General features: G+C 50.5%; 1 protein-coding gene across 6 annotated transcripts in view; it reads left to right on the top strand.

Annotated features, from left to right (window-relative positions):
- Positions 1-3,496: 3,496 nt before the first annotated feature.
- Positions 3,497-22,931, top strand: part of Dgkz (diacylglycerol kinase zeta) — a 35,713-nt gene continuing 16,278 nt past the window's right edge. For 3 of the 6 annotated variants that reach the window (XM_004657201.2, XM_004657200.3, XM_045152596.1), the window contains exon 1: positions 5,674-5,834. In XM_004657201.2, the coding sequence (XP_004657258.1) occupies positions 5,674-5,834 (161 nt within the window). Of the gene's footprint in view, positions 3,677-5,673; positions 5,835-22,931 lie in introns of those variants that run through there. The other 3 variants (XM_045152615.1, XM_045152591.1, XM_045152609.1) reach the window with 2 other exon arrangements.

The following is a 22,931-nucleotide window of genomic DNA, read 5'->3' as shown; positions in this document are numbered from 1 at the left end:
CTTAGCATGAAATAACCGTCTGACTTTGGCTATTCCCAGAACTACTGCTAGAGCTGAAATTTGAAGGACAGTGATCTCTTTTTTTTCTAATATATTTTCTTTCTTTCTTTCTTTTTTTGTTTGTTTTTCAAGGTAGGGTTTCACTCTAGTTCAGGCTGACCTGGAATTCATTATGTAGTCTCAGGGTGGCCTTGAACTCACAGTGACCCTCCTACCTCTGGAGAGAGAGAGGATGAGCATGCCAGGGCCTTTACACACTGCAAATGAACTCCAGACGCATGTGCATCTGGCTTCAGGTGGGTACGTGGGAATCGAACCCAGGCTCTTAGGCTTTGCAGGCAAGCGCCTTAACCACCTAGCCATCTCTTCCGCCCAGAATGGTGATTCTTATTGGACAAACATGAAGGGCAGATAAAGCAAGATAAGCCAGCAAGTAACATAGGCAGAATGAAATGCAGGTGTCAGGGCCACAGGTTTGAAAGAATGTGAAAAGGGAAGAGCTGTTTATTGAGCACCTACTGTGAAGCACATACCAGCATGGTGTGTGAGCTGCATGGAAAGCCAGGAGAAGAGGCAAAAATAGCAAAAGAGCCAGGCACAAGGAGCCTGAAGGTCAGGCCAAGGAGGCAGGCTTGGCAGGTTTTGAGGGCAGAAGATGTCCAGGTTGTGGGTTGGGTGTTTGGTGTCCTGGTACATTTCTTTTCCCCAGCTCCCACTTGCTCATCCAGGCCACAGAAAGTAGAACACCTCATCCTCTGGGGCCTCACCAAAGCCCAGAATAATTTTCTTACCCAGATTCCTCTTCCTGTGTGTACCTGGGTAGATTCTAAGGGGTCCCCAGCTCCCCAGTGCTGCACGTGTTGTCCTAGGTACTGCCAAGGCAGTCTTCCTCAGCTCTGTGCACCTGTCTCAGCCTTGTCCTCCCCACCCCACCAGGAGAGCAGAGCTGGCATTGACAGGTTCGAAGGCTACCAGTCCCGTGGTCGTGACTACTTTGTGACTTACAGACTCCAGCCTAACTGGCTTCCTTTCCAGCCTCGTTTCCTGCTCTCGGCTGTTCCAGATGGAAAACAAGCCCAGCCCCATTTCCTCTGTTTAACTGCTGCAGCTACTTGCAGAATGCCTGGGAGAGGAAGGCTGGGCACTGCCAAAGCCTCTGTCCAGAATAGAATTTGGTCTGGTGGGCAGAGTCTCTGATGGGCCAGAGTACACAGGTCCCATCTTGAGGGACTCAGAAATCATGGATTCAAGAGAGAGCAGTTGGGAAAAAGCATGCCAAACCTGGCTATGGCCCCAGCCTCACCAGGGCAATAAGATGTCTTAGACTCTGAGGTTAGGTCTTTTTTGTTTGTTTGTTTGTTGATTTTTGAGACAGGATCTCAGGTAATCCAGGCTGGCCTCAAGCTCACTATGTAACTGAGAATGACCTTGAACTTCTGATGTTCCTGCCTCTGGCAGCTGGGATTACACATGTGCACCACCATGCTCAGTTTATGTGGTGCTGGAGATTGGACCCAAGGTTCCGTGCATGGTAGGGAGGCACTCTACCAACTGAGCTACACCTCCCGCCAGGATTAGATTTTTAATTCTACCATGAAATGATCTTGGACTAGCATGCTTAGCAGCTCTGTGCCTCCGTTTCCCCATGTAAAAAGAGAAAAATACCAAGATATACTTAATAGGGTTATCAAAAGAGTCAATGAAGCCAAGCATGGTGGTGCATGCCTTTCCCAGCACTTGGGAGGCAGAGGTAGGAGGGTTGCTGTTTGAGGCCTCCAAAAAAAATAAATAAATAAAAAGATTCAAAGAGCTAATTATATATTCACTAAGGCTCCTGGCACAAAACTGTCCAGGAAATACCAACTATTGTTTATCATGACTGAGTATTAATTATTCATTGCATGCATCTATTAAACAAGCTATTGAAAAATATTATGTTCCAGCCACAAGGAGCACAAAGGTGATGGGTCACGTGGCATTGTGTGCATCCTCTGTCTGCAGGTTCTGTGTTGTAAATGTGTTGAACTGAACTGACATTGTTTCTTTCCTTGAGAAGTTCAGTCTCGCTGGGGTAACAAACACTTACACAACTAAAGAACTAATTATAGAGCAGTGTGATTAAAGAATGATTGAGGAAGGTCCCGAGCCAACCCTAAGAATACTGAGTAACTTATGTGCCTTGCTATGATTGCTTGCCAGATCCTCAAACTCCAGCACAATTTGGCCACTGGGGAGCTTTCCAGCAGCTCGTCAGCCCTGGCTCCCTCTTTTCTAACCACACTGCCTGGGTCCAGACCCACCAAGCTTGCATTCCTTGCTAGGACCTCCGCTCCTGCCATTCCTTCCATTTACAGATTGTCACATGGTGTGTTCTCATGATTCATTGGGGTCTGTTCTCAAATGTCACCTCCTTGCCCACTCTCCCCATCATCACCCTCTTCCCCCTTCATTTTGGCTTCCTTTTTCATTATAGCACGTCTCATCACCTGACCTTGTATCATGTGTGGACTGCTTGTTTCCTGGCCGTCTCCCCAATGGCTTCTAAACTCTGTTAGGGTATAGCCACTTCCTTGCTCCCTGAAACACTGGTCAATACAGCGCCCGAGGCATAGAATGTGCCAATAAGTATTGATTTAATAGCTTGTAAACCCTTCCACCTCTTATTGAATCCACATATAAATCCATGTACCTGAACTATTATTCTGTTTTACGGAGGAGAAAATTGAGGCTCCATTACGCTCCTTGACACATTCTTCATCAGTTTATCTGTTTATTACCTACTTTATTTCTACTCCAAGGTGATTCAGAGAGGTTTATGAGGCTAGCCTGCACTACATGAGACCGTATCTCAAAACAGAAGACAACACTTGGGAGGCAGAGGTAGGAGGATCACCGTGAGTTTGAGGCCACCCTGAGACTACAGAGTGAACTCTAGGTCAGCCTGGGCTCGAGTGAGACCCTACCTCGAAAAACAAAAACAACAGCAACAACAAGAAAAAGAGACAAAAACAAATAGGTCATACAGCTGGTAGGTGAAAGAATTAGAAATAAGCCAATGTCTTCAGCTCCATTCCCTGTCCCTGCCTCTACATTGCCCTGTGTTGGGGGGTGTGGGGAACACGGGTGCATTGTTCTGGGCATGCCCAGCCTGTGTACCGGGGGCGTGTCGTGAAGACTAAAGCAGGACCAAGAGGTGAAAATCTGACAGGTTGTTTGGAGAGGAAAGGTGAATTGGAGCCGAGGTGCAGATTCTAGCCCAGACAGGTCTAGTGTCTGCCTGGCAGCTTCTGGCTCTTGGGGCTGTCCCCTGGCTGCTGGGCTGGGCTTGTCCCCACCTGCCCCCTTGACTCCCATGCAGCTCCTTGCCCCAGCCAGTCTCCTACCCCAGCCAGCGGAAGGCGCCTGCGAGCCCCGTGGTCCTCAGCTTGGGCCTCCAGCCTCCCCCACACCCCCAAGGTCAGGAAGTGCCGAAAGAGGAAGAGAGTCGCCGGGCAGGATGAGCGCACTAGGGGCCGGCCACAGTGCTGGGGGAGGCTGCGATGTGGCCTCAGCTCTGGGCCTCGCGAAGGCCCTGGGGTCCGAAGAAGCAGAGCTGCCAGGGGCACTGAGGCAGATGTGGCGCTATCGCTCTTGGGACGTGCCACAGATCCCAGCAGAGGCTCCCCAAACACAGTAGGTAACCAGGATTGTCTGGGAGTTGGCACTGGGATCTCATCTCTCTATGAACTTTTAATCTGAGGAAGTGTGGCATAAGTGCGGGCACCCATCCATTTTCCATCAGCTCTGGGAAGGGTAGATTTGGGGGCTGCCCTCCTATTTGCACTGTTGGGGGAGCAACTGTAGGAGTTGAAGGAGAATGGCAGGAGTTCTGGGCAAGGAACATAGTTATTGATGCGATGCTGGAAGTTTCTGAACACACTTCACGGCCTGGGCAAACTCAGAAGGGTTTCAAGCCTCAGGCTCTTGCTATGGGGCTATGGGGCTTGGTATAAGAACCACTAGGGAAACTTCCCTAAAGAAAAACTTATGCACCCCAGGACACTTAAGATTGCTCAGTCCTCTTCCTAACCAGCCTGACTCCCGTCGCTGGCTGGAGGGCTGTGACCCGACCTTTTCCAAACAGACTGGAAACTCGAAAGGAGTATGAAAAGGGTACGGGTCCTCTGGGTGCTGGCTACTGCTTAAATTCACAGGTTTGTTCACGGGTCACAACCCTCCATACTGGGCTATTTGTGGCTGGCTCAACTTGGAAACCAGGCTGCCAGAGCCCCCAAAGGAGAAGGTGAAAGTGGAGGCTGTACAGGATGTGGCTTTGCAGAAAGGAGTGCAAACTGAACCAGCAGGCATCAGGGTGGCATGGTTTGTGGAGGAAGACCATGGTTTGTAGTTCCAGGGCCTCTCCATTAGCAGCCGGGCAGGAGCTACAGAGACTGCCCGAGCTGTGGATTCCAAAACACGTGGGTTCATGTGTCCCTGTAGGTTCCAATTCGGTTAGTTCCTGGACGTGAACAATCTCTGATGCCTTTGGAGGGGGTGTTAATGTGGGTGTATGAGGAATATTTTTGGTTGTGTATTTGAGAAACAGAGCCATTGTCCTGATGGATATTTGCATATAGGTGATAGATATTATGTTCTATATGGGTGTGTATGTGAATGAGTTTGTAGGCTATGGCTGTTCTGTGTGTGTGTGTGTGTGTGTGTGTGTGTGTGTAAGAAATACACAGGTGATTCCTGTGGTGTGATACATCCAGAGGTGCCACTGTTCATTGTGAGAGGAAAATTCCCTACCTTATTCCCTATGTGAAGGGTTGGAAGCCACTGTGAATAACTACCAAAGGATGACTTCAAGGAACACTTAAATTCTTTGTTAGCGTGTATGAAGGTCGTTCAATGTCTTTGGTCTCTGAGTGTGAGAGGAAAATGTGTTTAATGACTGAGCATAATTGTGTGTGAGGGGTGTGTCTGCTCTGTGTGCATGGGGAGCATTGTGTGCCTTTTGTTCGTGGGTGGGATTCGGGGGAGAGCCAAAGTGGTAAGGGTGGAGATTGCATGAGCGGCAGAGTGAGAGAGGAATATATATATATATATATATATATATATATTTTCCTTGTGGATGTGGGAGGGAAGGTGGTGACAGCCGCCCTCACTGGTGTAATACTTGTGACATGTAGGTTGTTCGGTGGAGGAGGACTAAGGGGAGGAAATGGTCGTGCGTCTGGGGCGCAGTAGGAGCATCTCAAGCCAGGAAATTTCTGCCCCATCCAGGAGGAGGGGCGGTGGAGTCACGGGGCGGGGCCTCTTTTGCTCCGCCCTTTCTAAGGCCCGCCCCCCAGGTCTCCTCGACGGGCTGCGGCGCAGCGTTCGGCCGGCAGAGGGCGCCGCGGGTCCGGTGCGGCTGTACGGCCGAGGGGGCGTGCACGGCGGCGGGCAGGCAGCGGCCCGGCCAGCTATGCGGGGTCCTGCGGCCGCGGCTGGCGGCACTTCCTGGAGCGGCACAGACGGCCGCTTCGCCGACACCTGGGCGTGGGGCGCGGGGGCGCGCGGCACGGGGCGGGCGGAGCGCGCGCGCGCCATGGCCACGGCGGGCGGCGCGGAGCGGGCGTGCTGAGCCCCGGCCGCCGGCCCGGCATGGGCGTCTCCCGAGGGCCCGCCGCCGGCCGGGGCTAGGGCCGGATGGAGCCGCGGGACGGCAGCCCCGAGGCCCGGAGCAGCGACTCCGAGTCGGTCTCCGCCTCGTCCAGCGGCTCCGAGCGCGACGCGGGTCCGGAGCCGGACAAGGCGCCGCGGCGCCTGAGCAAGCGGCGCTTCCCGGGGCTGCGGCTCTTCGGGCACAGGTGAGCGGGGCGGCGGGGCGGCTGCCTCCGTGCAGCTCGCGAGTGGCAGTCCTCACCTGGCACCGGCGGCACGGGCTGGCTTGACATCCGAGTGCTTGGCACGGCCGGCCCCGTAGTGCGCGCACTGGCACCACGGGCTGTGCGGTGCGCTTCGTCTCTAGTCCTGTGGCAGGGGTCAGCTCCTATCCCTCCAGCAGGGAGAAGGGCACCTAACTCCTTGGCACCAGCAGGCAGGGTCCCCCCCCCCCAACACCCGACCATCACCCCTTCTGGACACTGCCTGTTTGAGCTTTCTGGTGTTGAGCGGGGTCACACCGCCCTTTGGGCTTCCATGGGACGCGTTTGCCTACTCTGTCACCTGCCGATCGTGGTTGGGCTCTATGATGCTGTCACAGCACATGGCTGTCCCCAGAGCGCTGGTCACTGATTTAAATACTCAACGTCTTAAGGTTCTCCTTGGAGCTAGCGTTGCCTGGTCATCTATGCTACATTGCTCTAAGTAGCAGAAAGTCCTCAACCTCTCCCTCAACTAGCCAGTCCCTACCTTTGCTTGGAAAGGGGTGAAGTAGACTGTAGTTTAGAAACAGTGCTGACGATTCAAGCTCTGCCTTGTCCCCCACCCAGCACCCCAAATATCACCATATTGTGCTTTTGACAGAGCTCCGACCAGGACTTGAATGAGAAGGTGGAGGGAGGGGGAGAAATCGAGTGCAGGCAGTTCGTAGCATGTGTGCTGGTCTCGACTGCTGGCCGACGCAGCCCTGGTGTAAGGTGCTATCCAGGAGTACCCTACCTGGCTCTCTGATCCTTCTCTTTCCCTGACCTCTGCCCTTCTGTGGTGGCTGAGGAGCTCGCAGCCAATCAGCTGAGGAGCCTGGAGCTACCTCAGACTGCACTCTGACCACTTGGACTCTTGACCAAAGCCTCCCTGTCAGTTTTGTCCGAGCTGCTGGGCTTCACGGTATTTGGTCCCTTCGGAGCTTTGCCTCGTTCTTTCCCAAGGAAGATTACTAATAACTTGTTCAGTCTTCTCCTGTGCGTACCTGTGTGTGTGTGTGTGTGTGTATGTACACCAGTGGTGCAGACCTGTGCTCCTTGCTCTTCTTAACCTGTCCAGGGCCCTGATCTTTGCACCTGCAGTGTGTGCCTGAACGCATATCACACAGAGAGCTCTGAATCCTTCCAATGGCAGATGGAACTCCATAGGCTCTTGCGAAACCACACGGGCTCCAGTGTTTTCTAAGACAGGGCAGACAGTAAAAGCTTCCAGCGTAGTTCTGTTGTCACCCATGGCCCTACAAGATGGAGCAGTTTCCACCCAGCTTTGCAGGATGTCGCTGCAGTGTTCACAGGCTCCGGAATAGGAGGGAGGGGCTCCACTAGAGACTTCCTGTCCCTACCCACGGGGCACTAAGTGTTGGGTGCTTCTGACCTGTGACTTTGTGCCTCTTTTGAAGGGTATAGGTCTGTGTGTGCAGGGATGAGCCTTGCACATATTTAGGAAGAAGAATAAGAAGCAAGAGAACGGACATACCTTTACATAATTCTCTAAAACAAGCAGAACAGGTGCTGTTTTTCTTCCTTTTGTTTTGTTTTGTTTTTGAGGTAGGGTCTTGCTCTAGCCCAGGCTGACCTGGAATTCACTATGTAGCCTCAGGGTAACCTCGAACTCACAGCGATCCTAGTACCTCTGCCTCCCAAGTACTGGGATTAAAGGCTTGCACCACCATGCCCAACTATTTTTCCATTTTTTAATAGACCAAAAAGAAAAAAAAACAACCCACACAGGGTCAGGAAGAAGAGCCATTTTCCCAGAGTCACACAGCAAGTGAGAGGTACAGAGAACTTTTGAAGTCAGGTTGGTCTGATTCCAAAATCCATATCCCTTTCTCTGTGCCAGGTTCCCTAACAGAACATCAAGGGGCCCAGGGAGCTTTAAGAAGTTCAGATTCCTAGATCTTACTGTTAGCACGTCTGGCTCCTCAGCTCTGGAGGCAGCTGTGTCTGGGCATTTTTCTGGAGCTTCCCGGGAGATTCTGTGTGTGCTGCACAGTTGGGGAGGCATAAAAGCGCCTCACTTCTGGATGGCAAGTGTTCTGATAGGATGCCTAATGAGAAGGTAGTCAAAGCATGTCACCGGATGCATGGGAGGACTGTGCCGGGAGCACAGTGCCCTCAGAAATGAGTACCCCAGGGAAGAAAAGGATCTCCTGCCAGGCTCGAGAGCTCAAAAACTATGCCTAGTAGGGCTGACCTCCCTTAGCTTGATTTGATGGCCAGGTGGCAAGAGATAAACATTTGCCCCTTGATCGGTTCCCTACTCTGCGCTCTGTCTTCTTCCATACTGCCCATGTCCTTTCACCCTTGTCTGTTGGGTAAAAGCCCTCCATGTCCCAGCTGAAGCCATCCCTCTGTCTTTTTCATGCTAATTTATAACCCAGCTCTCCTTTCTCCCTGGACAGTCACCCTCTGAGTTTTCCCTACCTGCTCCTCCCCACCACACCCGCCTCTCAGACCTGGGAGGCAGAGGTCTCATAAGGGAATGTACAGAGGTCAGAATGCAGGGCTACAGATACAAATAGATGAGGGTGTCTGCCGGAGCAGCGGTGAAAAACGTGTATTCGGATTTTGGCTCACTTCCTTGGACAGTTAGTTGTCTGCTGTGGCTTGGCAGAGGGTTGTGGTGGCATGTTGGCCACATGTTTGCCATCCCTGGTGTAGTCAGGAAGAATAATCTCTGGTGTCTTCCCTCAAGGTGACCTCTGCCCCCTACAGTTGGCATCACCCTAGGAATCTGGGAAGCAGTTTGCCATCCTTTTTTAGCTTAGTGAGACAAAGCTGAGCTGCACTCCTCGTCAGCTTATGGAGTCTTCCCACCGCATCTCCATCCCGCCCTGCTGCTTCGTGCTGGGAACCCCACCCCTTCCTGGGGGAAAAGAGGGAAGAAGGGGTTATAGGCTGCTCTGGTTCCAGCAGATCCAGATGTCCTCCCCCTCAGCAGAGCAGGTGGTGGGATGCATGCATTTTGGTTCTCTGGGCCTAAGGGTTGTCAGTCTCCAGTGTGAGAACAGTTGACCAGGTCCAGATCCAGGGCCCACTGAGAGGGGGAGGACTCTTCCTCTGTCCCTATCCCAGCAGCCTGATCCTGGACAGGTCATACAGCTTGTGGATTAGCTGGTTTTGCACCCCAGGGGCATCAGAAATTACCTGGCACTGTATAACATTTAGATAGAAGGAGCTTTGACTGTCCAAGCCCCTGGGAACCTGCATGTCTGCTCTGTCCTTCTTTAGTTTCAAAGTCATAAGCTCCCAGAGGGCAGGAGGCACACCTGTGGAACAAGTATGACACAGTAGGGTTTGACACAATAGATCTCATTTAAAGACCATGCCATGTAGACCCTGTAAGCATGATCCTGAAGTCAGGGCTGACAGAGGTGCCGCCATGCAGCCTGAGTGGAAGTAGCCCTGTTTGGGGTAGTTTTGCAATGAATGAGAAGGGACATGCTGAGGGATGCCACTCATTTTGAGGTGAGAACCCACGCCAGTGGTGCCAGGATGTCTAGGAGCAAAAGGAACCTCTTTGAGCCATGCGTCTCACTTAGGCTTACTCTGGGAACAGACTAGGTGGCTGTGGGAGGTGGGCACAAGCTCAAGTCCTTGGGTTCTGGCCAATTTGGAAAGAAGGAACTTCAGTGGCTGAACTGGGGCATCTTACTGTTCCTCACATGGCCATAAACCCACATATGGAGCTGGCCCAGGTCAGGAAATAAAGGTAGAATTCTCTTAATCTCTGTTTACCACCACGCAGACCAGAGATACTGGCTTGCTGGTAGGGGAGGGAATGGGCAGTTTTTGCTATTTTGTCACTGTGCCATGTGGAGCTGGCCAGGATATGCATTTGTCATAAGATAGTACAAAAAGGGTATTCTTTCCGGCAAGGAAAGAAGAACCAATGACAGGTGAACTGAGAGCCTAGGCTGTGAGAGAAAAAGGCTGCCTCCTCCTCTTCCTGGAAGCCTCTCCATGTCTCTCCAAGCACAGGAGAAGACCTCAGTGGTCAGGTTAGCTAACCTTGAGGCTTGGGCCTGGGTCCCTTTGTCCCCTACCAAGGTTCCGCGGTCCTGGGATCCTGCCCTACAGTATCTCAGAGCAACAGCAGGGGCCGAGGCTGCCATGAAGAAGGACGTGGGCAGGGAGATTCTCCTTCCTGCTAGGTCACTCTAGCACCTACTGTGAGTGGATGCAGATGTCTCCTGGTGAGTTACCTGATGACCTTAGGAGCATAGTAGAACCAATCAGAATGCCACAGAGGGTGTGTACTTCCATATCTAGCCCCACCCCTCTCCCTCTCCCTGAAAGTTGAAGCCCAGCAAGGTGGCCTTGACTCAGCCAAGGTTCCACAGTCAGCCAGGGGCTTATCTGGGGCTATAGCACTGATCTTTCTCACAAGGTCATGTTCATTTGTGCCACACCACAGGACCCCAAAGCCTTACCTGCTCTCTGAGCTCTTCCGGCGTCACCTTCCTAGCCTGCCTCTAGCCTCCTTCCTGTCCTCTTGGAGGCTGCCAGAGCCTCCTGATCAGTCCTCCGTCAGCTCCAGGAGGAGGTGCTGTGGAAGAAGGGGAGCTGCCACCCCTTCCTCTGGTCTCATGGCTCCCTCCTTGCTGCTGCTGCTCTCTCTCCTCAGCCACCGCCTCAGTGCCCTTAGAGTATCAGGCCCATGTGGCCTGTGGTGTGATCCCCCCACCCTCTTGGCTCTCAGCCCAGAGCCTGGCTGGCACTCGGGTCCAGGTGAGGAAAGGCTATAGACCATATGTCCACCACCTTTCCCCGTCCTTGTCTGGCTGGGACTAGGGAGACAGGGTCCTGTGGGAAGGAGTGGGTTTGACTGAGATTAAGGGCTTTGGTCTACGTGAGGAAGGTAAATGAGGGAGAGCATTCACACCACCTCCATGCATTGACCTCCGTGCATTGGGTCAGTGAAACCTGGCATGTCTTTTTTGACCATTAATAGGTGCCAGAAGCCTATCACTTTCGCAGAATCTTCACAACAGTGCTTTCGTTGGGTTCCCCTCCTCCATTTTATAGATGAACAGACCGAGGCTCAGAGAGGTGGTGAAGTTCACACTGGAGCCCAGCCCAAGACTTTCCACAGCACCTGGCTGCCCTGCTTATTAACACTTTTCTTCCTGCATTTCCTCTAAACTGACAAACTTCAGGAGGGCTTGAGTGCTCTGTGGTTTAGTGAGAGATGTGTACCTCATGTGGAAGTGGTAGGAGAGTTTGGACCCCAAGGGAGAATGACTCCCAGGATCCCAGCTTCATCAGGAGCAGGTTGGCTGGAGAAATCCAGGGTATGCAGCCTGAGCCTAGAAGACAGCTATCATAGGGCTTAACTAGCTGGCCAGGAGAAGGGCCAACTATGACCTTTTGTCCTGCTTGAGAGGTGCTGGGGCAGAAGGCTTGGAAGGTGAGTTCAAAGGCATCCATGATAGCATCCTGGGTTAGTGGTGGCCAGTGGCCTGGGAAAGAGACTGGGCGCCATTTGTATCCAGTGCCATCTCCCTCCACTCTCAAAAACCTGTTCCCCCTCTATCCTGGCAGAGCGCTCACAGAGAGGCTTCTCCCCTCCAGGCCTGAGCCCCATCATAGCACATGCCACAGTAGCTGTCTGGGAGCCTGGGCCTGCGCCACCCACGCCCCAGCATCTTGCGGGTTAACAGCTTGCCTGTCTCTCCGCCCCCTTCCCCAGCTTGCTGACATTTTATAGAGAGAGGCGGGGGGTGGTTGTGAAAGGGGGCAAGCTGGTTCCTGCTCCCCAGCCCACGCAGACACCCCACTGACACAGCCTGCTGCTGCCCACCTACCTCTGGAAAGCTCCCTGAAGGGGATACCTGCCATCTGGCTGCATAGAAAGCAAAGATGAGGCCTGCCTGTTATGAGGCGCATGAATGGCATATTTGAAGCTAGTCAGAGGAGACCCAGGATAGTTCTGGGCAGCTGGCTAACCTCTGGGAGTCTGTCTCACTCTCCCTTTTTTGGGGGGGTGGATTTCGAGGTAGGGTCTCACTCTAGCCCAGGCTGACCTGGAATTCACTATGTAGTCTCAAGGTGGCCTTGAACTCATGGCGATCCTCCCACTTCTACCTCCTAAATGCTGGGATTAAAGCCGTGAGCCACCACGCATGCCCAGCTTTTTTTTTTTTTTTCAAGGCAGAGTGTCACTCAAGCCCCTGCTGGTCTGGAACAAACTCTGTAGCCCTGGCTGGCCTTGAACTCACAGTGATTCTCCTCCCTTAACCTCTTGAGGGAGTGTATTAAAGGTGTATGTCCGACATCTGGGTGTCTTTTATTTATTTTTTAATATTTTATTTTTATTTATCTATTTGACAGAGAGAGAGAGAGAATGGGTGCACCAGGGCCTCCAGCCACTGTAAACAAATTCCAGACATGTGTGCCCCTTGTGCATCTGGCTAACATGGGTCCTGGGGAATCAAACCTGGGTCCTTTGCCTCTGCAGGCAAATGCCTTAACCGCTAAGCCATCTCTTCAGCCCCTGGTTGTCTCTTAAAGAAACTAAATCTTTTTGTTTATTTATTTATTTTAATATTTTATTTATTTATTTGAGTGGAGGGCAGATAGAATGGGCATGCCAGGGCCTCTAGCTGCTGCAAACAAACTCCAGATGCACTATCTTGTGCATCTGGCTTTATATGGGTACTGGAGAATTGCACTTGGGTCCTTTGTCTTTTTTTAAAAAATTATTTATTTATTTATTTATTTGAGAGAGAGAGAATGGGTGCACCAGGGCCTCCGGTCACTGCAAATGAACTCCACATGCATGCGCCTCTGTGTGTAACTGGTTTACTTGGGTCCTGGAGAATTGAACTGGGATCCTTTGGCTTTGCAGGCAAGCGCCTTAAACCACCTCTTCAGCCCCCTGTTTATTTTTACTTTATTTATTTATTTATTTATTTTTGAGATAGGGTCTCACTCTAGTCCAGGCTGACCTGAAATTCACGATGTAGTCTCAGGCTGGCCTCAAACTCACTCACAGTGGTCCTCCTACCTCTGTCTGCCAGGTGCTGGGATTGAAGGCATGTGCTACCATGCCCTGCTAGAATCTTTTTTTTTTTTTTTTTTAATTCCATTTATTTATTTGCAAGCAGTGAGAGATAAAGAGAAACAAGCTGGGCGTGGTGGCTTACGACTTTAGTCCCAGCACTTGGGAGGCAGAGGTAGGAGGATTGCTGAATATTCGAGGCCACCTTGAGACTACAGAATGAATTCTAGGTCAGTCTGAGCTAGAGCAAGACTCTACCTCAAAAAAAAAAAAGAGAGAGAGAGAGAGAGAGAGAAAGGAGAGAAGAGAAGCCAAACAGAGAAAATGGGCATACCAGGACCTCCAGCCACTGCAAGCAAAGTTCAGACACATGTACCACCTTGTACATCTGGTTTATATGGGTACTGGGGAATCAAACCTGGGTCCTTAGGCTTCACAGGTAAGTGCCTTAAGCACTACTAAGCCATCTCTCTAACCTAGAATCTCTTCTAAAACATTAAATATTTTGCAGTTAGGGTGGCATAGAGAATAACATAATGTCCACCACTTGACTGGTTAGATTTAGCCATTAATTTTAGGAAGAGATGGAGGCCTCCCATACCTTCCTTCTCAGAGGAAACCACAGTCATGATTGCAGTGTTTGCTGTTTTGGAGCTTATTTTTAAAATTTTCCTACATATGTATGCATCTCTACCAACATACAGTGTTTTTTGTTTTATTTTGTTTTGTATCATTTCTACTTTGATTCTTTGCTTTAACTGATGTGTCTTAGCTGGGCATGATGATACAAGCATGTAATCTCAGCACTTGGTAGGTTGAGACAGGTAGGTGCAGAGTCCAAGACCAGCCTGTACTAAACATAGCCAGCCTCCCCACGCCCCCGAAGTTCTACTGCATCAATCTTAGCTGCCAGTATACTACTTGTATTTGAAGAGGCGTATCTGCTCAGGCTTCTGTTGATGGACATTTAGTTATAGACCAAATACAAACTTTGTTTATTTGTTTGTTTTTTGTTTTTCTAGGTAGAGTCTTACTCTATCCCAGGCTGACCTAGAATTCACTATGTAGTCTCAGGGTAGCCTCGAACAAACACATTCCTCCTACCTCTGCCTCCCAACTGCTGAGATTAAAGGCGTGTGCCACCATGCCCAGCTAGTTTATCTTTTTTTGCAAATACAAATGTTTGTTTGTCATTTTGTTTTAGAACTCAAGGCAGCCCTCCTGCTTTAGCCTCCTATGTGCTGGGATTAAAGGTGTGAGCCCACCACACCTGATGGCTTTCAATTTTTCAACAGAGACTTCTGCACCTGGCTTCTTGAGTGTTCTCTCCACCAGGGCTCAGTTCCTGAAGTGCATCAAGTTAGGTGCATGTTAATTCTAGTGTTCAGACCTCTGGAGGTAGGTAGGTTTGTTTCCCCCCACCCTTTCTGTCTTTTTCTTTTCCAAGGTAGGGGTCTTACTCTAGCCCAGGCTGGCTTTGACCTCCCTCTGTAATCCCAAACTGGCCTCAAACTCACAGTGATCCTCCTCCCTCTGTCTCCCAAGTGCTAGAATTGAAGGTTGGTGCCATCACACCCGGCTCTTTTTTTTATTTTTATTTTCTGTGAGTGTATATGCTTGTGTAACTTGTGTGTGTGCGCCCATATTCCAGTTTGTGAGTGCAGGCTCACTCATAACCCGGCATGCACGTGGAGGTCAGAGGACAACTTCCACCTTGTTTGAGGCAGAGTCTCTTGTTCGCTGAACTGCATTTGCTGAGCTAGCTAGCCTGAGATCTTTGTGGTGATTCTCCTGTCTCCACCCTCCTTCCTGCTGTAGGCACACTGGGATTACAGATGCTCAGGCTGTAGCACTCCACTTACATGAGCTTTGGGTACTGAACTGGGCACGTTCTTACGCCCAGAGCAAGCTGCCCAGCCTGAGGTATTTGCTTTCTTGAAATTCTTGCCAGACTGAGGAAATAGTTACCATGAACACTTTCTCCTTCAAGCCTACAGCATTCCCTAGAGGAAGACAAGGTAAAGATTCGCCCTGTTTATTTGTCAGGAGATGCTCAGACAGGTTGAGGAGGTATAGCTCGAGGCTATAGAGCTGGTCAGAGGCAAAACCCCTCTGGACCTTGAGCCCAAATCGATGGTAGGCAACCTTGTTCCCAGTGACCTCTCAACTTTTAGGGCACAATTCCTGCTTCAGATGTAGTAAAAAGCTCTGGGTAGGACGTATGGAAGCTTGGGAACCGGAATGAGGACCTGGAAACTGATAGCTGATTCTAAGAAAGTCCTTGAGGTGATAGAGGGAGGGTCCTTTCTGGGGGGAGCCATTTCCCATTCCACATTCTCCACATTTTCCTTATGAAACGTGGACCGCAACGGGACTGAGGGACACCAAATCACAAGGTTGGGATAGTGGGCAAGTAGGGTGTCTCAGGTGTTTGAGGACTTGGCCAGAGGTTTCAGAATGTTGGGGGAAGGTTAAATTTTGAATGAGGGGTAAGGGGATCTATCTCCTAGCAGATAGGGAAAGGGAACTGGCTGCAGACACATGAGAAGGCAGTGGGAGGGAGGGAGTGCGTGACAAAGGCTCCATCGGGAGATCCAGAGGGAGGCATATCAGCATTCCCATGAAGGATCGGCTTCCTCGCCGATGCTAGAGTAGGAGAGCCTCAAGAGCTGGCCAAGCCAACGGAAGCCATCTGCTGTCACCCTGATGCTCAAGGCTAAGCACCAGCCCTTCACTGAACCTCACTCCACTCGTTACCACACCCAGCGCTCCAGACCCTGGGGATACAGTCTCTGGCAGTATCAGGTCCGAGGAGCCCCAGGTCTGGTGGGAGATCAGTCCTGCTGGTCTAGATTGACTCAGGTGGCCTAAGTGTGGTAATAGCTAAGCTCCCTCCCCCTACCTTCACCCCAGTGGCTGAGGAGAACTTTTTTTGTTTGTTTGGTTGGTTTTAAGGTAGAGTCTCACTCTAGCCCAGCTGACCTAGAATTCACTATGTAGTCTCAGTATGTAGTTCAAGGGTGACCTTGAACTCATGGCGACTCTCCTACCTTTGCTTCCCGAGTGTTGGGATGCCTGGCCTGAGAGAAAAAGAGGGGCAGGGCTGGAGAGATGGCTTAGCGGTTAAGCGCTTGCCTGTGAAGCTAAGGACCCCGGTTCGAGACTTGATTCCCCAGGACCCACGTTAGCCAGATGAACAAGGGGGCGCATGCGTCTGGAGTTTGTTTGCACTGGCTGGAGGCCCTGGCGCGCCCATCCTCTCTCTCTATCTCTTGTCTGTTGCTCTCAAATAAATAAATAAACAAAAAAAATTAAAAGGAAAAAGAGGGGCAAATTCAGTAATCAGAGGAGTCTGGATTTTCTCTGTAGAGACTCCAGGTGCTGGGTGAGAGGTGTGTGCTATGTGCCAGAAGCAGCAGAAGTACAGAGAAGGAGCTTGAGAATATGGAATCACTGCGGTTTGTCCCAGCTCTGCCACCAGTCAGCTCTGTGTCTTGGGCATCATTGAACCACGTTGTGCCACACCTGCCCCATCTGTAATGTGGGGGTACAGGTAATAGGAATGATAATGCCAACTATAAATTTAATGAGAAGTGATGGGTTAATATTTGTATACCACTTAGAATAATTGGTGGCAAAGTGAGGTCTGTATTTGTCAAATACAATATAAAGAATAGCCAGGTGTGGCACATGCCTTTAATCCCAGCACTTGGGAGGCTGAGGTAGGAGAGTGGCTGTGAGTTTGAGGCCACCCTGAGACTACATAGTGAATTACAGGTCAGCCTGGACTACAGTGAGACCCTACCTCAAAAAACCAAATACATATATTTATAATTTGGGCCTAGAGAGATAGCACGGTGGTTATGGGACCTGGGTGGTCTTTATTCCTCAGTACTTATGTAAGGCCAGATGCACAAAGTGGCACATGCTTCTAGAGTTCTTTTGCAGGGGCAGGAGGCCTTGGCACGTCCATATTTTCTCGTTCTCTCTTTCTCACCTCCCCTCTCTGCTTGACTCTTTCTCTCTGTCTCTCAAATCATGTATGTATAAGGAAAGAGATGGGAGAGGAGGCTGTTGGCTGCCAGGCTTGGGCCATTGTCAGCTGGCAGCGGGGAGCAACAACATGCAAATGGGCACACAATTAATTCTGGAATAGCAAGCAGAGGGACAGTTGAGGGGAGGCTCTAAAGAAATGAGTGGGAGCCAGGGGTGGTGGTACATACCTCTCAGCAGAGGTAAGAGGATCACCATGAGTTCAAGGCCAGCCTAGGACTACAGAGTGAATTTCTGGTCAGCCTGGGCTAGAATGACACCCTACCTCAAAAAAAAAAAAAAAAAAAAAAAGAAAGAAAGAAAGAAAGAAAAAAGAAAGAAGTTGGTCATTCACTATACATAACCTCTCTTGAGGGCCTAGCAAGGCTGGACCCTAAGGTAGACCCCCAGAACATGCAGGAAGTTCAGTTAGAGTCCTAGCCTCCTCCCCAAGCATCCTCCCCCTTCCCATCCCTGTCAGTCCTGTTGTTCACAAAGCCACAGAGAAGGTTGGAGTGGCTGATGGCTCCCATCCCTGAAAGGAGCCTCGAGCTGTCACTGTTGGGATCTCCTGTAGAGAAGGTGCCACCAAAACAAAGGTTGCTGGCATTCCCTTGTGTCCAACAAAGAGAAGTGGCCTGGGCCTATGGCCAGTCTTTGGTGCAGTCCCCAGAGAGGAAGTGCTTTTCTTCCCTGAAGACTGCTCTGGCTCCTCCCCCATGGAATTCCCTGTTCCTTCCTTCTGAGCTAGACACTGTGGTAGTAAACACTGCTCCCTGCCAGCCTTGTGCTGGTGTGCCCAGGTCCTCTCACTGGCCCCTCGGCCCTCAGGAGCTGGTGGTCTGATGGAAGAATGAGGCATGGGGACCCAAGAGAATCGGGCCAACCACGAGTCCTGCGCAGAAGAGCCAGATGGGTGGTGTGCTGAGCAGAGTGGCTGGCTGGGGCAGCTGCGAGCAGGTGGACTCTGGATAGCACGGAGGGAGGGAGACCAGTATTCCAGGCAGGTGTGCCAAGTGCACGCTGCATGCAGCTACACTGGGGGTTAGGGGCCAGGTTGGTTCTATTAGAACCGTCACTGAATTAGTGCCTCATTGCAGAAGCTACATTTACCAGGCTAGAGAATTCACTCTGAATCCATGGGTCTCGAAATGTGGTCCTGGGGGTAGGCTTGTTCTGGACTTTTCAGGGGTCAATGAGGTTAAAGCTATTTTTGTAGTAATCTTTTCTGAGCTGCCCTGGTTTGTGCCTGTTCACTTTGCAAGCATCAGCTGATGGTGTAGAGAACATTCACACTATCAAGGCCCAACCCTGTACTCAGAGTTCTTTAGAATAGTGAAAATTAGTCATTTGAGCTGGGCATTGTGATTGCAGCTCTCTGGAGACCCTGGTTGGAGGAGCATGACTTTGAGGATAGCCTGGGCTACAGAATGATAAAGTAGTAATCTTTGAGCATATGTCTTTTTAATGTTCTGTGGAGTGAAATGCAGTTTATGTAAGTCATTTTTGCTGCAAACTGAACTGTGATGAAGAAAAGCCCATGCAGTTGAATCCTAAGCTGTGTCAGTTTTTTTAAAGGAGTGCCATTTTTACTTGAGTACCTGACAGACAAACTAGGCAGACTTGGGTATCTGGTAGACATTTTCCAAAAATGAATGAGTTGAGCCTGTCACTTCAAAAACAGTATTGGCAAGCCAAATGTGGTGGGTGTGAGCCTGAACTACAGAGTGAGTTTCAGATCAGTCTGGGCTAGAGTGAGACCCTACCTCAAAAAAAACTTTTTTTTTAATACAATATCAACAGTTGTTACCAATGAGAAACTGTAAACTGCAAAACTGAGAGTTTTGGAAACACTGTACATACTTTCTAGAGCCCACCAGCTTCCACAGGACTCAAACTTTTCTGTTGAGATCAGTAATGATGGCAAATGTGTTCTGATACTGTATAAGGAAGTCTGTCAGCATTTGGAAGCTCTCACAGCTCAGTAACTGGGTATTCTCCAGTGACCTATACTTTATGTCACGGAACTGAAATTCAAGAAGAGGATCACTTGAATGCAGGAATGCACAGTCAGCCTGGGCAGCATAGACCCCCATCTCAAAAATGACTGGAGAGATGGCGCATCAGTTAAGGTGTTTGTCTGCAAAGCTTAATGACCTGGGTTTGTATTCACATAAACCCAGATGCACAAAGTGGCACATGTATTTGGAGTTGGTTTGTAGGGGCTGGAGGCCCTGGAGTGCCCATTCTGTCTGTCTATCTTCTCTCTTATCTCTCTCTGCTTGCAAATAAATTATATGTTTTGTTTGTTTTGTTTTTGTTTTTGTTTTTCGAGGTAGGGTCTCACTCTAGCTCAGGCTGACCTGGAATTCACTCTGTAGTCTCAGGGTGGCCTCGAACTCCCAGCGATCCTCCTACCTCTGCCTCGCGAGTGCTGGGATTAAAGGCGTTTGCCACCACACCCAGCATAATAAAAATAATTTTTAAGCTTCTTTCTTGGGAAAACACCAAACAGCCGATGACACCAGGGCAGTGGGAGGGCCTGGAGGACCTAGGAGGCCGCGGGCTTCCGTGGAGGTTTCGGCAGTGGTCTCCGAAGACCACGAGTGTGGCTGTGCTCGGGGCCGAGGTCAAGGGGCTCATGGAGGCAAAGCCGAAGACGAAGAGTGGATGCCCGTCACTACGCTGGGACGCCTGCTCAAGGGCATGAAGATCAAGTCCCTGGAAGAGATCTGTCTGTTCTCCCTTCCCATCAAGGAGTCTGAGATTATTGACTACTTCTTGGGTGCATCCCTTAAGGATGGTTTTGAAGATCATGCCAGTGCAGAAGCAGACTTGCACTGGCCAGCGGACCGCGTTCAAGGCTTTTGTCACCGTTGGGGACTGCAACAGTCATGTCAGTCTGGGTGTCAAGTGCTCTGAGGAGGGAGCCACTGCCACCTGAGGGGCCCTCATCTTGGCTAACCTGTCCATTGTGCCTGTCCGGAGAGGCTACTGGGGGAACAAGTTCGGCAAGCTCCACACAGTCCCCTGTGAGGTGACAGGCTACTGTGGTTCTGTGCTGGTACCCCTTATCCCTGCCTCCAGGGGCACTACCATTGTCTCATGCCCCCGTGCTGCTGATGGCTGTTATTGATGACTGCTGCACCTCAGCCAGGGCTGCACTGCCACCCTGAGCAATTTTACTAAGGCCACCTTTGTCGCCATCTCCAAGACCTACCGCTATCTGACCCCCGACCTCTGGAAAGAGACTGTGTTCACCAAGTCTCCCTACCAGGAATTCACTGACCATCTTGTGAAAACCCACACCAGAGTCTCAGTGAAGAGGACGCAGGCTTCAGCTGTGGCTACCACATAGGGATTTTATACAGAAAAATAAAAGTGGATTAAGCTTGTTAAAAAATAATGATTTTTTAAAAAAATAATTGCAGCCAGGCATGGTAGTGTACACCTTTAATCCCAGCACTCGGGAGGCAGAGGTAGGAGGATCGCTGGAGTTCGAGGCCACCCTGAGACTACAGAGTGAATTCCAGGTCAGCCTGAGCTAGAGTGAGACCCTACCTCGAACCCCCCCACAAAAAAAATAAACTGCCCTCCCCCAAAATCCCTACAAGACAGAATAGTGAAAGGTCCATTGATAGGGTCAGATTTCACTTTGCAGCTAGCCTTTAAGAAACTAGCACTTGGAGAGCCGGGTGTGGTGGCGCACGCCTTTAATCCCAGCACTCGGGAGGCAGAGGTAGGAGGATCGCCAAGAGTTCGAGGCCACCCTGAGATTACATAGTAAATTCCAGGTCAGCCTGAGCCACAGTGAGACCCTACCTCGAAAAACCAAAAAAAAAAAAAAAAAAAAAAGAAAAGAAACTAGCACTTGCCATATTTTGAGTAGCAGCACACAATTACCCAGAAAGGCTAGTATGCTATACGAACCCAGCTGCCTCCAGTAATCCAGGTTTTAGAGGTTTACGAAGATGTGGGGAGGAAAAGCTACTCTTTAAACTTTTTTTTTTTTTTTTGGAGGTAGGGTCTCGCTGTTGCCAAGGCTGGCCTAGAATTCACTATGTAGTCTGAGAGTGGCCTTGGTCTCATGGCAGTCCTCCTTCCTCTCCTCCCAAGTGCTGGGATTAAGGGTGTGTTACTTTTCATGAGCATTATTTAAGTTAACATACAATAAATTTCTTGTTTTCAAATAAATTGATAAATTTCTAAATATTTTTCCATTTTAATTTAGATTCAGTTTTGTTAAATATAAATAGCTGTTACCTCCTCCCAACAAAGCCCTTTTAAAATGTGTATGTATGTATGTATGTGTGTGTGTGTGTGCATATATTTATTTATTTATTTTGAGAGAGTATGAGTATAACAGGGTTTCTTGCCACTATAAATGAATTCCAAACATATGCAGTACTTATGCATCTGGCTTTATATGGGTACTGGGGAATTGAACCTGGGCTAGTAGGCTTTTCAAGCAAGCACTTTTAACCACTGAGCCATGTCCCAGCTCCAAAGCCCTTTCAGAATCTTTAGGGTTGTTTTTTGGAGGAAAGGTCTCACTCTACCAAACTGGCCTCAAGCTCACAATCCTCTTGCCATCCAGCTTTCTTAAATGCTGGGATTACAGACATGAGCCACTGCTCCTGACTTAATTTTTTTTTTTTTTAATTATTGAAGATTCTAAGAGCAGAAAAAGTCTTGGGATCAGGAAGTTTGACAGCTGCCACTCTCCAGGGAACCACAGCAGGACCGTCAGCTAAGGATGGGGAGGCATCTCAGGTGCTCAAGCTGGCCTTTCCTGGATATAAGTTGCCAAGGACCTGGACAGCTATGAAAGGCCCCCTCGGCAGGACCAGAAGACCTAGTTCTGGAGTCCCGGCTCAGCTTCTGAGCCAGGAGTCTCAGCTCCCAGGAGCCTTGGGTGTACCAAGGGACAGTAAGCCTCCTGTCTAATAATGCTGGTGAAAACAAGTCTTTCCAAGTTGTGAAACACTCCACAGATAATTACTTTTGTAGTTGTTTTGTCTGGAGCCAGTGTGCTTAGCTGCCCAAGACTCCTGTGAACATGAGAGGACATTAGGTGGTTGAGTCCCATTTCTTTTTTTTTTTTTAATATTTTATTTGTTTATTTGAGAGAGAGAGAGGCAGATAGAGAATGAACACACTAGGGCCTTTAGCCACTGCAAATGAACTCCAGACACATGTGCTGCCTTGTGCATCTGGCTTACATGGGTCCTGGGGAACTGAACCTGGGTCCTTAGGCTTCACAGCCAAGTGCCTTAACCGCTAAGCCATCTCTCCACCCCGAGCCCCATTTCTTAAAAGGGGTGCATACTAGATCCCTCCTTTCTCTCTGGAGCCATGCAGCATGTGAGCGGCCTGTCACCAGAGGGAAGGGTATTGACCAGGCTGTAGTACAGCCTGACCTGGGATGTGGGGAGGCTAGGCTGCAGTGCTTCTGTGTGCCCCCGCCCACCCTCCTGGCTGCCAGGCCTGGAGCTGCCGCTGGGAGAGGAAGTGTAGTTACCAATAGGGCTATTTTCATAACGGCTGTCTCCGGCAAGGGGGAGGAGGGTGGTGAGGGGGAGGGGGCAGAGGAGCAGATACTGCGGCTCACTCTCCAAACTAGGACTTGCTCAGCAGAGGCCGGCAGCCCGAGCTGGAGTCAGAGGCACCCGGGACCCCAGCCCCCATCTGCTTGTCGTCCTGCCTGCTACCACCCTGCCTTCCTGATCAGGTCAAGTGGCTCCCCCACCTTCCTCACATCCTGCTCCCTCCCTCTTGTGCCTGTCTGGGTGGGGCTGGGAAGGGTAGATCAGGGTGGGGCCTGGCACTGTCATCCCTAAATGAGGGTCTCCCTCCCTGCCTGCCCCAACCCCCCAAGCCATGCTGATGGACACTGAGCAGGGTCTGGTGGTGGGCCGGTTCCCACCAAGCCAGGGGCCGATTTTGAAAGGTAAGCACTCCAGGCGTGGTGGTGCATGGCACTTGGCAGGCAGAGGTAGGAG

This window comes from Jaculus jaculus, chromosome 1, assembly GCF_020740685.1.
Source record: "Jaculus jaculus isolate mJacJac1 chromosome 1, mJacJac1.mat.Y.cur, whole genome shotgun sequence".
Classification (NCBI taxonomy): Eukaryota; Metazoa; Chordata; class Mammalia; order Rodentia; family Dipodidae; genus Jaculus; species Jaculus jaculus.
This window is presented reverse-complemented; position numbering and strand designations above follow the sequence as displayed.